The sequence below is a fragment of the Pararge aegeria genome, chromosome 21 (assembly GCF_905163445.1).
Source record: "Pararge aegeria chromosome 21, ilParAegt1.1, whole genome shotgun sequence".
NCBI classification, from domain to species: domain Eukaryota; kingdom Metazoa; phylum Arthropoda; class Insecta; order Lepidoptera; family Nymphalidae; genus Pararge; species Pararge aegeria.
Window position 1 is genome coordinate 11538126 of NC_053200.1, and position 17986 is coordinate 11556111.

The 17986-nt window shown below is 36.6% G+C and overlaps 1 protein-coding gene across 1 annotated transcript; it reads left to right on the forward strand.

Annotated features, from left to right (window-relative positions):
- The first annotated feature begins 3240 nt into the window (after nt 1–3240).
- On the forward strand, nt 3241–9026 carry LOC120633312 (DEAD-box ATP-dependent RNA helicase 9-like). The gene is made up of 6 exons (XM_039903501.1): nt 3241–3309; nt 4572–4608; nt 6023–6064; nt 7486–7536; nt 7952–8002; nt 8787–9026. Exons 1-6 carry the CDS (start codon nt 3298–3300, stop codon nt 8996–8998), a joined length of 405 nt encoding a protein of 134 aa, XP_039759435.1. The 5' UTR covers nt 3241–3297; the 3' UTR covers nt 8999–9026.
- Nucleotides 9027–17986: the final 8960 nt, after the last annotated feature.

The following is a 17986-nucleotide window of genomic DNA, read 5'->3' on the forward strand; positions in this document are numbered from 1 at the left end:
GAAGGGTAACATTAGAGTAAATAATTACTGTGAACTGCTTAATGGTATCTTCATACCATGTAGTTGTAGAATGGTTTCTCTAACAAACTGTTAGTCAGAAGTTACTAACAGTTTGTAAGAGAAACCATTCTAAAGTGGAGTTGCTTTTGATGCTGCAATATTAGTCGTGTACACGGATTCTGCATGTTTTTAATTATGTGTCGCCATGCTTATTTCTGCAAGCAAGAAAGCATCATCACTGTGTTCGAATCTTAAGGTCGTGGTTGATTTTGTAATTATAGGCACATGCGGCTTAACAATTTCGTCGGGTTTTCACTTAATATCAAGTGGATTTGGAAAATTAATTGAATAATAATAAAATCATTTGCTGCACCAGTGTCATCTCCGTAACATTAAAACTTTATGACTATGATAATACCAATATTCGTTAAATACAATTATAATTTTTTTTTTTGCAGATATTGATCCGGGATTTAATTCAGAATGGCCGAGACGCTAGGTTTTAAGATTACGCTTTTATTTTATTAAATATAGACATTTTAAAGAGTTTTTACAAAATGTGGTATTTTATTCGTAACCTATGTCCTTTTTCTCTTTATAGTGATAATTTACGGGCCAAGCTCTTATGGTAAATAGAAAACTATCACCTACAACAAAGACACTTCTTAGCGCATGCAAGAAACAAATCCTACACAGTGGCGCTCTAGCCATCTACAACTTCTTTACCTTTATTGATAGTGGAAATCGACGGACTTCGCAAGGCATGCAAATAACTGGTCCTACAAAGTGCCACCCTGTGTCAATCAACCTGAGGCCTTAAGGTGAGGTGTTAAGGCTCATGTGCCTGTGATTACACCGGCACGCACTTCAGACCGTAACACAGCAATGCTACTTGGTTGCACAAATAAGCATGGCGTTAGTACTTCCCCGGACTAGCCCTGTATATACATCGTGTAAATGAAACCCAAATAATACTACAGAGGCTTTAGAGGTACATTATTTACAGTTTCTGAGACTTATCTGTGAAACCGAAATTAACAGTTTCTGTCTAAACCATTGCCATAGTTTTACTGAAATAAATCAGATGCAACCCTAACGCCATATCCAAAAGTAAAATCAAGTGACACTTGTCACTTTATTGGGTACTATGCACGTATCTTTTTTTTTTCTATTTTTTTTTTCTTCTGTAGCCGAGTTGTGGAGCCGAGGTGTAGGTTTCTTCGGTTTGCAAATAAAAATGATATATCTTGTAAAACCCTTATTAAATATAGAATAGGCTCGACAAATACTAGACACGACCTTATTTTATCCTTACAATAATGTGCACACTCGAACTTCTATAACATTCAAGTGGGCCTCGCAGACGGTTTCCTGCTCTGAAAATAAAATAACCCTGGAATCTAATCACACACACAACATTTAATATGTCCAGTCCTGTCTAAAGCTTATTCTTCCTGAGTTATATTATAAATCTAGAATATGTTTATTGGTGTGTTTACCCTTCGAGCACAAAAACGTACCGACGTAATTTTTAAATTAAAAGCATTAAAATAGTTTATGATCCTAACAGTGGCATGAGCTATGTACATGTAATGCCATAAACTAGCACGGTTTCCATAGTATCATCAATAGCCTATAAACCTATAACAGTCCATTGCTGTACCAAAAGCATTTTTTTTGTCGCGCTGGGAAATGCATTAACGCATCCTTTCTTTGTCTCTAAGTACGAAATTATCTAACCTGCTTCCGGAAGGGTATATGTGACTCGCTGCCACGAGGCTAGAATACCCACCAAAACCCAGCGGAACCGCCTAAGCCATACAGAGACACCACAGTATCGCTTTCGCATGCTACTGTGGCATCCCTACGCGCCACCTGCATCCGTGGCGCTCCGGTTAGGGAGAGCACTTCCTTCAATTTTGATTATGGGCCTTTGCACCCATTTTTTTCCTTTTTTCCCTCCCCGTTTCCCTGCCGCTGTTTACGGTGGGAGAAGATATGCATACCGGCGCCTCCTTACCCCCAAACCCCGTCTTCCTCTGCGTATCGGGCTGGACCAAGAGCCTCTTCCAGCGGGAGGGTTACCACTTAATCACCAGCTAGGCATACGGGTTAGTGATTGCAGTGGATGATAGTTAGTGCTACAATACAGAGGATGCGGACAGCGCTGCTGTCCGTTAGATAAATTCCCTAGCCTTGAACGACACCAACAAGAAGAGAAGAGGTGGTGACAACTGTATTCTGATCTACCAATTGTGCCGTGTGGTGACGGCAGACCTATGATCTATACCACTACAAATAGACAGACTTAAAACAGTCACTCCTAACGGGAGGGTTTGGACTTCATCACTAGCCAGGCTTACGGGCAGTGACGTGCATAGAGGGTATGCAGATGATATAAAATGAAGAAAATCTCCAGTACGAGTTATAAATACTTAAGGGTAGGTTTTTTATAACTCTTACAATGCCTATCCTTAAATTTACTGCTTACGGGTTGGTGATTGCAGTGAATGATAGTTAGTGTTATACCTAGTACAGTGGGCACTGCTACTCTTATTGATAAATCCCCTGGCCTTGAACGTCACCTGTCACCTGCACGGCTAGCATGGGCAGGAGACAATTACCTCCTCGGGGACAGGATAAAAATGTATCTTCTCCCACAGCTTAATCAACTCCCAGAGCACTGTGTCACAAGTGGAAATAATATCCAAGTAATGTTTGTGTAATAATAAATGGGGGTAAACTTTTCGTATTCCCTGTTCCCCCGATCCGGGGATATAATCGGGAGATTTAATTTTTGTCTCCTGCCTGTAATAGCCCTGCCGAGCACTGGCGCACAAGTGGAAATAATATCCAAATAATACATGTGTAATAATTAACGGGGGTAAACGTTTCCTATTCTATGTTCTCGTGATTTAGCAGATGGACACGTTAGTTATATCCTTGCCTGTGCTAGCCCTGCGGTGGCGACAACTGTATTTTGATCTGCCATTTGTGCCGTGTGGTGACGGCAGACCTATGGCCACTACAAATAAACAGACTTAACTTTTCAAAACAGCATATAAAGCTTTTGCTGTGTCACATAAATAATTCTAGGTACGTATTTTGGGTAGATTCCACAATAACAACGTGCTAATACCTAGTAATACAATTAGGACAGATAAATAAATCATAATTGTTTACAAAACAACATCAGTGCGGGGTCAAATTGCTCGTATGTTGAAGATAATTGTAGCATATAAAGATTGGTGAAATGCTATGTGCGGTTAGTTATTCGAGAGTGGGAAAACTGTTAAAATGACTTTCAGGGTGAGTATTTTGTTTTTTTCATCACCAGATAATAATATGTCGGCGGATTCATCACCGTACATTTAGTGAAACATTTATAGGTTTTTGTGGGATTTTTCTTAGACCAACAAGCCGATTCTGGTATTAATACCAAATTTAACTAGCCACTTAGAAAATGGCACCATCAACCTGTTAAATACATATTTTGCATTCTGAAACCTAAGTTTCCAACTGATTTCAGATCAACTCAGTTGGCAATTACGTTAGTAATGTATAATTTCAAAGTCAAAGTCAAAATAACTTTATTCAAGTAGGGCCCATAAGAGGCACTTATGATGCGTGCAGTACACGGGAGTAAGATGATTGCGATAATCATATTCGTAAACTTAAAACTAACGCTACGAGGGTTCCAAACGCTTCCTGGTCTAAGAAGAAGCCCACAACCAACTTATCTAAGGGAAATAATAATTACAAATTAAAATTAATATTTACAATAAATATAAGCCGTCCAACGGTTCACTTATGGGCATGGTACCCAAAATGCTGGTGCTATTGCACCTTTGAATAGCTAGACTTAGCCGCTAAAGAGTTTGTTTGTCTGGTTACTTGAAATTGATGATCTCAGGAATTACTATTAGTACGATTTAAAAAAATCGTTCAGTATTGGATAGCCTATTTATCGAGAAAGGCTATTGGCTATATATCAGGTTACGACTAATAGGAGCATAGCAATAGCATTAATGAAGAATATTTCAAATCGGAGTTTTTATTCCTTTTGAGGTCTTCCGCTACGTCCGCTGCGTAAACGGTTAAAGTTTCAATAAAATCATGTATCACAAAGTTGTTGCGCTTAAAAAGTTCTAAAATAAATCCGCCAGCATATGTCTATCTTTAAAGGTTGACTATACGCGGACGATGTCACAACTCGTATTATAAATGCGGATAGTATTATTACAGTTGCTGCGTGAAAGTACACGTACATACGGCTGTTCACATACGATTTGCCGGAAGTATCTTGTATATTATTCTAAAATGTTAAATGCCTCATAACCAAATTTCATTAACCCTGAACTTGACAGAAAAAAATAACAGGGGGCTACTACCGTGCTATTTTGAAATGTTTAACGCATTTTTTTTCAAAAATTAAATATTTTCTTATTACATAATCTGTAATTCTAAAATAAAACTGCTGTGAGTGATGGTAGTAATCATACTGCTATTATTTTTTGCCGCAACTCCAGCTACTATAAACGAAATTCTGAAATATTCTGAAACAATTTCAGGTACTCTGTTTTCTGTTGCTAGCAGCCGTGGCGTACGGTAAGTCTTTTTTTTAAATGTAACATCATTTTTTTTTCTTATATTTTCACCTTTTACCATACATACCCTTTTAGAGTTAAATGCCTGTAAATAAATTACCCATATGTAACTGTTATTCAGTAGTTTCCGTGCCTTTTTGGCCTTCCGTGGCTTTGAAACTACTCTGAACCGATTTTATCAGTTAGTTAAGCCACAATAGCAGCTAGAGATGACCAATATAACACTATATTACGACCTTAAGTTCACACGGGTGAAACCACGGGAAACAGCTAGTGGTATAGATAGTTCAAATTAGAATTCCTTGATTTTCCAAAACAATTTTTCCCATTTTGCTAAGTGCGTATTGGCATCGTCACTCACTGATCGCCGGCAGACATGTCCTGCCCCTAAGTAGTATTTTTTATTTAATTACAAGTTAACCCTTGTCGGCAATCACACATGGTGGAAAGTGATGGTGCAGTCTAGGATGGTAATGGGCTAACCTGTTAGGATTATAGCAGTTCTAATGAACCCATACACCTAATGACGGCCGATTGGCGCAGTTTGCAGCGACCCTGCTTTCTGAGTCCAAGGCCGTGGGTTCGATTCCCACTACTGGAAAATGTTTGTGTGATGAGCATGAATATTTTACAGAGTCTGGGTGTTTATATTTATATTCTTAGTATTTATGTATATTATTCATAATAATATTCATCAGTCATCTTAGTACCCATAACACAAGCTACGCTTAAAAATAAATTATAAATTCCCAATTTGTCCCCCCAAATCATGATCATCAAATGCAAGGCTAAATCGCCGCGTCTAGACTGCGGCCTTAGCGACGTTGATGTTTGAGCGCCGCGTGCAACCAATCACAAGACTGAGAATTTTTTTTTTTTATCTATTTTTGAACGCGACTCTTGTACGGCCGCTAGGCTGTACAGACGCAGTAAAGCAGTACGGAAACTACGAACACAGTTTCGAAACGACACACTAACACGGATGCACGTACCGACGAGGCCCTAAAGCTAGAACCCTCCGACTCAAATCCTATGGTAATAAGCTACAGGATTGTAAATAGGATTATATTACCGTCCCACTACAGGGCACTGGTCTCCTAACACAATGAGAAAGGTGGCCTTAGTCAACCCCACTGCACCCACATTTGGGAACATTATTGAGAACTCTCAGGCATGCAGGTTTCCTCACGATATTTTCCTTTACCGTTGCAGCAAGTGATATTTAATTGGTCAAACGTACTTAACTTACGAAAGTTAGAGGTGCGTGCTGGGATTCGAACTCGGCCCCCCAACATTGTAGTCGAAGTCCTACCCACTGAGCTATCACTGCTTATCTGCTTAGGTATACTTAGGTATACTCCTTGTTATATTTGTTGGATAATTTTGTACGCTTAAATTTTTATTATATTTTCCAGGCCTTCCATACTACCATGGAGAAGATCGCGACCAGCAAAGAGGTGAATACACAATTCTTATTGTTTTATAATTTGCTTCTAATAAAAGATCGGGATTCGTGTGTATTTTGTTAAGCAGATAAATAAAAATACTACGACAATACACACATCGCCACCTAGCCCCAAAGTAAGCGTAACTTGTGTTATGGTAACTAAGATGACTGATGAATATTTTTATCAATAATTTTACGTATATAAATACTTATAATATACTTACAAACACCCAGACACTGAAAAACATTTATGCTCATCACACAAACATTTGTCAGTTGTGGGAATCGAACCCACGTCCTGGACTCAGAAAGCAGGGTGGCTGCCCACGCGAGAATCGGCCGTTAATATATAACCTACTAGCTGTTGCCCGCGACTTCGTCTGCGTTTGTTTTTGTTTTTCGAAAGACGTGTGGCATTCGATTTAGGTGTAATTCTACGAACTTTATGTATTTAGTATAGCTAAGCCTTAAAGGACGGGTTGGCTGCCGTCCGCTGAGGAGTTGTGTCCTGTATTTCCAATCACATTCATCAGATCTACACGAAATTTTGGCAAAATTAAACAGACACTATAACCTCTAAAGTACAAAATTAATTATTTAAATCGGTTATCATTTGACGGCGTTATGGTGTAAAATCGTCAAACACCTTTTACCCCTCTTCCAAAAGAAATGAGCTTAATTTCGGGATAAAAATCATCTTATATTAATTTTAATACCTTCAGAAATATGTGTACAAAGTTTAATGATGATCGGTTTAGTACTTTTTGCGTGAAAGCGTAACAAACAAACTTAAATTCATATTTATAATATTAGTAGGAATAGGGATAGGGCTACAGCTCTTAACAACATGACACTCTTCGGCAATTTATTTATCCACTTGACCTTACCTTCAAGGCAAGAGTTAAAAGCCTTTTTCTAGGCAAGCGAGCTCCAACATAGACCTCATCATTGCTTCTAACGGGCATGATTTTCGTCAAGCGCTGGCCTCTTTTCGTAAACAATAATAACAAAAAAACCAATATCTTTAAAAGACAAAGAACGCGCCCATGTATATATCAATTACTCGATGGTTCCTATCCCATTTGTGTGTTTCACCATGATTCAAATTAATTAATTATGTTGCGTGACCCTCTTTTTCAATTTATTTATCCATATCTCTGAAAAACAAAGAAAGGCGTGGGTCAGGGTTGGATATTATCGCTCATGGTCTTCATTATCTATGGAAGTACATCGAAATATTTATTTAATGTCGTATAGAATGGGATAGGATCTTATGGAGTCCATAGTCTTGAACTTGACTGAATCAACACATTATACTTGAACACATTATAAAAGTAGCACACTTCTTCACTTCTTTAATTTAATTGAGTAGGGCTGGTTATTATATTAAGGTCTTCAGGAGGATTATGTTCCTATCCTTTTTATTTACAGGAGGTTCCGACTCCGGATTTGGGAGGTCTCAAGGCGGTCTTCGTAGTCAAGGTAAAAAATTCTGTTTTGGTACCGTTTTACTGCTACGTAAGAATTGGCACCATTTTTTACAATTAATGACTGACTTACCCATACTTATATTAAAAAAAGTGTCACTCTGTTTGTTTGTTTGTTACCTTTGTTCGATTCAGATGATAGATAGACGCGAGATGGATATTAGACCCAGAATACTCTTACGCTTACAAATAAATGAAGTCATGGAGAGTTAGTTGGTGATAAAAAATGAATCCTATATAATATTGGGCACAAGATTGTACCTCAATTAGACTTAATTCTAGAGCTGTAGTTTAGAGCGCGCTTGTACAGCTTGAAGTAGGTTTTATAGCTTTAATCCAGCTACGATAAATTTTGTTGTTATCTTTTTTCAATTTATTTTTTTAATATTATATTATCATTTATTTAATAGGTGGATCTAGTGGCTTCGGTAACCAGGGACAAGGAGGGTTAGGACAGCAAGGTAAACAAATATACTTTTCTGCCACTGCATAAAACAGTATTAGTTTAGCCGTTAATCTTTAAGACATATTTAGATGTCCGTAAGGATAAGGATCTGAATCCTCAAACGACAGTGTCAGCAATATTAAAACAACACTGTTTTATGCCAGTAAGCCTTTAGGTTTTGTAATAAGACACTGTCTACTTTTCAAAAGGCTTAGCGGGACTTACGAATTCTCTCTCGTCAACAAATGATCCGCTTCATTCCACTCACTCGAGTAATTTGAATATTATTAATCTCGCATCAATGAATCCCTTTTACTCGCCATAGCTCTTTTTCAATTTTTTCAAATTTTTACTCAGATAGGTTATATTAAAAATTTGCTCCAATTTTTACTCAGATAGGTTATATTACGGTGTTATGGGTAATTATTTGTTAAAGGTAAAATATTAAATTTTCTCATGGGGTATCTTTGCCTTAAACCCGCGCTACACTAAGGATTTTTGATGCAACATCCCCGTTAAGATTTGGAGCTATCTCGGCGCCCCTAACGTAAGGTGTTAGATAAATCCCGGTGGCGTCTAATATCATTATTACAGGTAGGCAAAGTGAAGCGTGATTTCAAGCTCCACGCCATTTTGATATATAATAAACGGCATGAAAATAAGCTGTTTTAAATAGCATGTTATGTTACACCAAAATAAATTCCTTTTGATCACACATAAAACAATAGTCAATAAGCCCTTGCTCGGTTGAAGAAAATACCTTTTATACGTTGTATCTCAGCCAGCCATGTCTTTCGCAGGATTCGCACCCGACAAAGGTTTCGGTCAAGGCGGCCAGGGTGGTTTCGGTCAGGGCAACCAGGGTGGTTTCGGTCAAAGCGGCCAGAGCGGCTTCGGACAAAGCGGCCAGAGTGGCTTCGGCCAAGGCAGCCAGGGTGGATTTGGTCAAAGTGGCCAAAGCGGATACGGTGGAAACCGTCACCGAGGGGGGTACCAGGAACATGGGTATTAAATAAAGTTAAATAAACTGTAAACGCTTATATTTGTTTTCTTACGAACCTGACATACTGGTATAGGCCAGACTACTTCGTTTACAGTACTGATGTAGTGTCTATCACGTTTTTTAAAGGATATACTCCCGCGTGTGTTTTCAAAAACTCCACTATATTGTTCCTGCATCGTCCTCCTGCAGTGTTTAACACTGAACAGCGAAACGCCATGAGCGGTGGCGAATCTTATGAGGTCTAATACACCCAAATGAAACATATTATATCCACGTATCTGATACGCATCGTTAAAATGCTGAGTGCTACATAATGGAAGAATTTGAACTTTAAATACTTCCCAGAGAAAAAAAAGTTACGTTTTCACTATTGCCGGACAAGGCAATGCCTAAGTAAGTAACGTTTAATCAAAGAAGATTCCTAAGCATATACACACATCAGGGTAAAGCATATACACTATAATACAATTACCTCGCACCAATAGATTGTCACTAGTCAAGTCATATAACCTTATTTGTCTATGTTTATTGCTACAAGGTGTGGTATTTTGTGATTGTATTATCATATTTTTCATTTGTCCGTCCGAGACGTGATGCTCTAGACAATTGCTTCATTTGCTTACAGAACAGTTGTCGAGGAGTTGGTTAGTTCGAAAAGTAAATTGTATTTTACTCCACGTATTTTCTTAGTCTTTTGTAGATAGTCTAAGATAGGTACGCAATGATTTATCTCGTTGTGAAGAATAAGAAAGCAAGTAATGAGTAAGAAAGCAGTTGTCACCACCCCTCCTCTTCCCGCGGATGTCGTACGTGGCGACTAAGGGAATATCGGAGAATTGGCAGCAGCGTCCTCTGTACTACTACTACCATTTACTGCAATAACCAACACGTCAGCTCAGCTCAGCGAAGTAATCACTTCGCTGAGCTGATGCGTATAGTATAATAAGGTATAGTATAATAATATAGCATATATAATTCATCTGGTATAAAATCAAGAAAATGTGAAGAACTCGTTATAAATACTTAAGGGTAATCTTTTAATAACTCTTACAATGCCTATCCTTAAATTTTTTATAACTCGTACTGGAGATTTTATTCATTTTATATCATCTGCGTACCCTGTGCATACAGTTTATGCACGCCAATGGTGAGAGGTTTTTAGTCCAGCAGTGATCTGTTATAGGCTATTAATGAAAGATTACATCAAAATAAATTAAATAGTTCAAACAAACTAAAAACACGCTTGGTATGAAAAACTAAACTTATTTCTACCTTTTAGTTTAGTTTATTTATAAAAGCGATATTTTTTAGTTTTTCTTGAGCTATTATTTTTATTAGAGCAAAATTAATCGGTAACCCATTCACCATCAAAGAGATAATTAGAGATCAAAGAGAGAAGTTAAAGATAATGAACATCATACCTGCTTAAGTGACTATAGCTGAAAATTATATAAATTGACAAAAATCTTATTTTACAAATTAAAAAATGGAATAATCTTATCAAATTAGTATATTCTCATCGGTCCTCGATATATCTTCAAAGTTTGAATGAAAAGACCGTTTGAGGAGGGTCAAAATCAAGTCCAAAGGAGTCTGTTACACGCATAACATAAAATTAATAAAAATCTTATTTTTTATTTTGAAAATTGGAATAATCTTCTCAAATTAGTGTATTGTCATCGGTCCTCGATATGTCTACATAGTTTGAACAAAATCTGATCGTTTAAAGTGGGTTAAATTAGCGTCCAAAGAAGTCGGTTATAAACATACAAACATACAAACATACAAGTGAAGTGCTTAAGTGAGTACATAAAGCGTGTAAAAAAATAAAGACAGAAATAATTTTATTTTAGAAAAATGGCACAGACATGGATTGCAGTCCATCAAATATCGTCTTCCGGCACTGCTAACAGGTGACGTGACAGAAGCTGTTTTCCGTCGTGGGGTTTAAAGTTTTAGACCTATTTTGACAAATCCTTGCGTGTTAACTTCAGCCGACGTACATAGTTGCGTAAATTTCTTCGAAGTTATGAATAATTGATATGGCTATTGCCTCATTACACGTTTGCAATGAACCGTTTCCATTGGTGATGTGAATAAACAATGCAATGATCAATTACCGCGCCGCGTTATGTATAGCTAGGTATAATCCAAAAGGTATTTCTAATTAGGTAATACACGTAATTCTGTTAATTTCGATTATGACGGAATCTTTGAATATAAACACAATACAGTCGTTATGTTACAATACTGGCTGTTGCAATATTGACTTTGACCGCTTTAGCTACTGTTTTTTTTTCAATCTATTTGTATAATTTTTATATCCTATTTATTGCACCAACTACCTCAAATATATTTTTGTTTCTTTGATTGCCTGGAAGACATAGCGATAAGGCCACTTAACTGTACCCTCTTGCGCTAATGTATATTTCTGTAACTACTCTTTTTTTTATAGTAAGCGGTTAGAGCCCAGTGTGTAGTAATAATATTTCCCCAGGATGCCAAACTTCGACAAAATCGGTCTGTCTCTAGAATGCAAGCATTTTATTTTGTACTGAATTAATGAAGATGTTGACGGTTGAGTTAGATTTTTCAATACCCAACAACTTTTATATCCGTATCCATCAGCTTTTACATACGCCTAATTAGCCCCCGCTGAGATCGAACCCGGGACCTCGACTTATAAGACCACTGCGCAGTGCGCTATCCACTGCGCCAGGAAGGTCATCAAACTTAGTATGGATATCTATATTTGTTGATTGAGGATTGTTAGCCTTTGTAATATTTACACTGTAAACAAGCCAAGCCTAAGTATTCTGATTTTATTATACCTACAGGTGAAACTCTAGGCGCGGTCGTTAATAGCTGTTAATTATAAGCATAATTGTTTACTTAAGCACGGCAGGGAAGAATTTTAAAACATTTAAATTACACAAGCAATGTGTCAGTAGATTACATGAATCAATACGGAGTTAAATATACCCCCATTACTTTAAGCTATTTCTTTAGACCGTATTTCCAGTGTCCAAGTAAATTCCATGGAGTCAAAGAAGATTATAATAATAATTAAAAAAAAAAAAACAGTTGCAACTGAATTTATTATGCTTCATATTATAAATGTAAATTCATAAATTTAATAATTGGAAGGTACCTACGTATTATCAACATAGTTTATAATTGCTTGTAGTCATTATTTTTAAATTCAATTCAATAGTCCAGTTCTTGAAATACATATTACCACAATCATTTATCCTTTGCCTTGCCTTAACTCTAGATTAAAGACCTAGATTATCGTCTGTAGGCATTGGATTCACATCACAACGTCTGGGACGTGCGGGCTCGTTAAAACATACATTTAACCATATTGTTAATATAACATCGTTCGAGCTCTTAGTATGAACAGAAAATTCCTTTTCGTTCCAAACCCTAGGCCTCAGCGTCTAGCAAAGCTTCCTACCTAGCCCCAGAGCTGGTCATTTAAGATTAGCAGTATATTCACCACCAATGACAATCAATGCCAATATTAATCTAACTATACCTAAGTGGTTATCATAACAGATGCACTAACAGGTGCACTTCATACATGGTCATGTATAGGTCATGTATGCCATGTGCTAAAAATATTCGACCATTTTCTACGATATACCTTGTTAGTGCTTTCTGCTCTGGTGAAAAACGGCTTGCTATCCCCTGCCTATCATCATGCTTTTGCTAAAGCCAAATCTAAGTAGCGGATGTATCAATCAGGAACCGTTTTATATTGACAGATTTCGTACAACCAAGGATTGTATGGTGACACTAGTCAATTTAATGGTTTACCCGTAGCGTACTTTTTTCATCGTTAACTACTGAACGAACTACTGTATTTTCAAGAACTGGACATAATCATATATACTCGACTAATTCTGGTTGAAATTGGGTAGCTGTTGCTGGGGCTGTTGTTTGTTTTCAGGACCATCGGATAGTTTGGGCATCTTGTGGTGTTGCTCGGGAGGGTTGCCGGCGGAGCCAGTTTGCTTCGGGTGTTCTTGTTTTTGGTGTTCAGGCGCCTTTGTGCTTGGCGGGTCTTCGCAGAGTACTGCCGTGGCAAGCACCAGAATGCATACGAATATCTAGATGTACAGAAATAGAAATAGATAAATAATAATGGATTGCATGTTGGTCGAGATTTTGGCCTGCCTTTTGGGGGACCAAGTTTGATTTGGAGTCTTATTTTCTGGAGTCATGTGCGTATTAAGTAATAAAATATTACTTTATTTAACGGTAACAGAAAAACATTGTGAAGAAAACAGCATGTCTCAGAGTTATCCATAAATGCTCAGGATGTTGGCCAGCGTGGTGCGCTAACGGTCCCAACCATTCTCATTCTGTGAGGATACTCCTGACCGAATTGGTTGATAATGGTGAATGACAGAGACGACAGCTTTGATCTTTGCCAACACCCTGGGTTGCGATGAGTTACTAGACCGCAGCCCGTTATTAACGCCTGAATTTATTTAGCTATCGTTAAGCAAAGTGCTAAAAACATTTCATCATCATCATCATAGCAACCCATCACCGACCCACTAAAGGACACGGGTCTCCTCCCACAATGAGAAGCGATTAAGGCCGTAGTCAACGCATGCAATTGATTTTTTAAATGCCAAAATAAAATTAAAAACCCACGTAGCTCCGAAAAGTTAGAGGTGCGGGTATCGATCTCGGTCCTCCCGAAAGGGAAGCCGAGGTTACCCACTAAACTATCACCGCTATAATATGTTTACTGTAATATTTATTTATTTATTTATTTATTTATACTCTTTATTTGCACACAAATAAAAATACAAAAAAAGAATAAAGAAAACACAGACAGAAGAAGTATACAAAAGGCGGCCTTATCGCTTTGTAGCCATCTCTTCCAGGCAACCTTAGGATAAGGAAAACAAAAGGATAACATACTGCAGGTTGTGCATATTAAAAAAAAATACATACTAATAACTACATACTAATACTTAATAAATGCACGAACTCCTCCAACAGTATTTAATGGTTGATATATTTGGCTCTGCAGACTTTTGAGAGAGGGTTTTCTGTAGCAGTTATCGAATTTATCGGTTTTAAGAATAATAACAATGTTCAAAATGAAGATCTTAAGCTATTTAATCTAAAACCACATTTTTAAAATAACGATTTCTCCTGTTTTTTGGTTATTTATGAACATAATGATGAAATTAAAAATATTCTGAGTATTATTTTATTTCTAATAGTTAACCATTATAAAAAGGGTTTAAAATGATTTTACTTACCGGTATCCGAGACATCTTCTATGATTCCTATAATTTCTAGACTGACGACAAACGTATTAATACTAGCTTTTATACCAGCTTTCCTTATATCCTTTATCACACGTTTCATTGTGAAAAAAAGTTACAATGGTCCAATTACAGATTGCTAGTATTACAAGCGGATTTATTGAGATTATAGGAAATTATATAATTAAAGATCGCCAGAGATAAGGCATCAATCAAATTGTCATTTATGTTTCACTAGTACATGCACGTGGGTTTGTACAAAATAAGATTTAGTTTAGTGATTGATAACATGTCTAAAATAACTTTGTGCGCCACGATGGTTTAATACCCGAAAGTATGTATGTAAACATTATTTAAGCACTACAGATAGTAAGAAAACTTCCAAATTCAGGAATAATTAGAAAATAAGGTGTTGCGTCCGGTTCTTTTGTTGAAAAATATTTAAGAAATACCTCATTGAGCTCGCTTTTCTTCAGCAAATGTTTTGTTTTTATATGAGCCGAGTTCGATACGCGGCACCTACCTTCAACTCTTCGGAGGTATGTGCATATGAAGTCTACTAGTCTGCACTTGGCCGGTGGCCCGCGTGCTAGACTACCGCCTAAACACTTCTAAGAGAAGAGACGGTCTGAGAGAAGACCCGCTCTAAAGGGGGCATTAATGGGTCGATAATGATGATGATGAACGAAAGCTTCTTTTTGAGTCTACCATTCATATATTATTTCAATGCAAAAAATAACGTCTGCACTTTGCTTGTCTGTTGTTGCGCGAAATAAGGACAGACGAACAAACAACCTATTAGCAATATTAAGTATGTATTGGTGTGATTATGTTTATTGATCATAGAAAAAATATAAACAGGCTTGTACTTAGTATGTAATTGTTTGAATTAGCAATATTTGTTCTTATCCTATTCTTTAAGATAAAGATGTAATAACTAGATAGTAGTAGTATAACTAGGTATTTAGACCTATGTCTGTTTCAAAATCATACTATAATTAATAAATTTATTAATTATTATAATTTCGGTCAGTGTGTATGTCAAAATGTTAATGTAAGATATTTAATGTCAATGTTAGGTATTTTACGTCGATTGGAATGCCCATTTTTGGGCATAGGCCTCCTCCATCTTTTTCCATCTATTACTCTTTCTCGTCAGCCTTGTCCAGGTAGCCACAATAGTTATATCGTCACTCCAGCGACGCCCCGGCCGTCCTCTCAGTCGGCACTCTTCGTGTGGGTACCAGTGGAGTATCTTTTCTGTCATGTTCAAAATATTATACTTGTTTTTAAAGATTTATAAATATTAAAAACCAACTGTGAAAAAATAAATAAGAACAATCACAATAGAATGAGAATTTTTCATGTAGGTGTGTTTTTCTTATTTTCTTACGGTTTGAAAATGAACTTTACACTAAGCAAAAAATAGGCTTTAAGAAATATTGCAATAGTGAATAAACAAATGAAGAAAATACGAAGCAAGAAAATTTCAAATAACGAACACATTTAGGAATTATTATGGTACGATGGCAACCATTATTAAGTAGTTAGCTTCACTTCTTTTTCACTCTCACCACAGACTTCATTTCTGATTTTCAAGGCCGCGTATATCGCTGTGAAGTTTTCCGTTGGATAAACAAATGTATGTTGCATTTGCTGTGCCGTGATTCGTGATCAAATGTTGCCATTGCCAAATATTCGTTACTTTTTGCTGTTAATTCAGCACCAATGGTTATAAACTAATTTATTACTCGTTAAGATAAACTTTCGGCGTATCATGTTTAGATGTTTCGGAGATAGAACTTTTTTAATTTGTAAATTAATAATAAATAAATATACTACGACAATACACACATCGCCATGTAGCCCCAAAGTAAGCGTAGCTTGTGTTAATGGTACTAAGAAGGTATGGGTAATGGTAACTAAAATAAGTATTATAAGCTTTTAAGTTTTTGATTTTCTTATTTGTAATAATTAAAAAAAAAATCGTTTATTATTTTCGCTTGGTAGGTAGGTACATATTCCTAAGCAATTTTAGTTAATGTTATCGTATATGTATAAGTAAGTTGTGGAAACTTCGTTGGTTTATGTGATATAAAAATACGGTATTACTTTTATGTGTATTAGTTCTGTTTGTTTCCCTTGAAAAGCTAATAAATAAATAAATATATACGTAAATACTTATAAACACCCAGACACTGAAAAACCATACATGTTCATCACACAAACATTTTCCAGTTGTGGGTATCGAACCCACGGCCATGAACTCAGTCAGCAAGCTGCCCACTGCGCCGGTCGGCCACCGAATAATACAAGCAAGTATATTGTAACAAATGCGAATTTTAAAACAGATAACCGCGAATGCAGATATGCGAATGTAAATTGGAATATGGCATCACTAGTAATAATCACATATCTGCTAGTAGAGTTTAACGGGAAGTGTTATCGCAAAAAACGATTACTCTTATTCTTTAAGATAATATGAAGAGATTGCCGATACAATGAAATGAGTTCAATTATAATCACAGTGTCAAGGCTATACGAATTTATACGAATTTTAATTAATCAGTTTTTAATGTTTTGCTATGTTCGAGCACAATTAAGAATACTGATACGCAAGTAGAAGAACAAAATATACCTACTTGGTATCTTCTCCTTCCTTTAAAAACATGACGTTTACATTACCATTTTTTTTTTAAATAATTAAAATGGCTTCAATGACCCTCGTGAAGTTCATTCTTTTGAGAGAGTTCAACAAACAGAAAATTCAAGCATACAAGCCACAAGGATTCCCATGGACTCCTGACGATTGGCGCGGTATTCTTTTTTCTTACAATTAGCCTATTCCTCTAATCCATCATCATAATCATTACATCAACTCATTACCGGCCCACTACAGAGCACGGGTATCCTCCCACAATCAGAAAAGGCTAAGGCCGAGCGGCCGTGTCCAACACGCTGGCCCAGTGCGGAATGGTGGACTCCACACACCTTTAAGAACATTATGTAGAACACTCAGGCATGTTGGTTTCCTCACCGTTGAAGCTAGTGATATTTTAGTTACTTAAAACGTACATAACTAAGAAAGTGCTTGCTGGGATTCGAACTCGGTTCCCGAAAGTGAAGTAGAGCTCCTACCCAATGCGCTATCACCGCTTCTTATATTTTAAATTGGAAGTGAAACTGTGTTCGGTTGCTTTACGCCCTTACTAAATATAGAGTTAGTTGAAAGGGCGGAGAGAACATAACATGAAGGCTACTTTTTAGTCCAGGAAAAAAAAGGGTTGTCGCGGCATTTGTTATAAAACCTAAAAAACGCGGACGAAGAAAGCAACAGCTATTTTTACAATGAATAACATTTCCGTTGATCTCCACTCAGAATATCATATCATTTTGCGATTGATTAACGTAAGTATACGTATTAATGCAAAAATGCATGCAATAAGATTTAGCAAAAATAAATTATTGCATAAGCAGAAATAATAAAATTCATTTCGCTATCTGAGGTTCCTCTTAACAAATATTACGGTACACTAATAATACATATTAGTACTAGGAGTATAATAAAACTTTAGACATTGAGGTTAGATTATATTTAATAAAGTAGATATTTATATTTTAAATAACATGATAATAAACGTAAAGAATAGATACTTTATTTGTGCTTTATTTTTATTTCTTGCCGCGCAGCATGGGGTTATCGTCT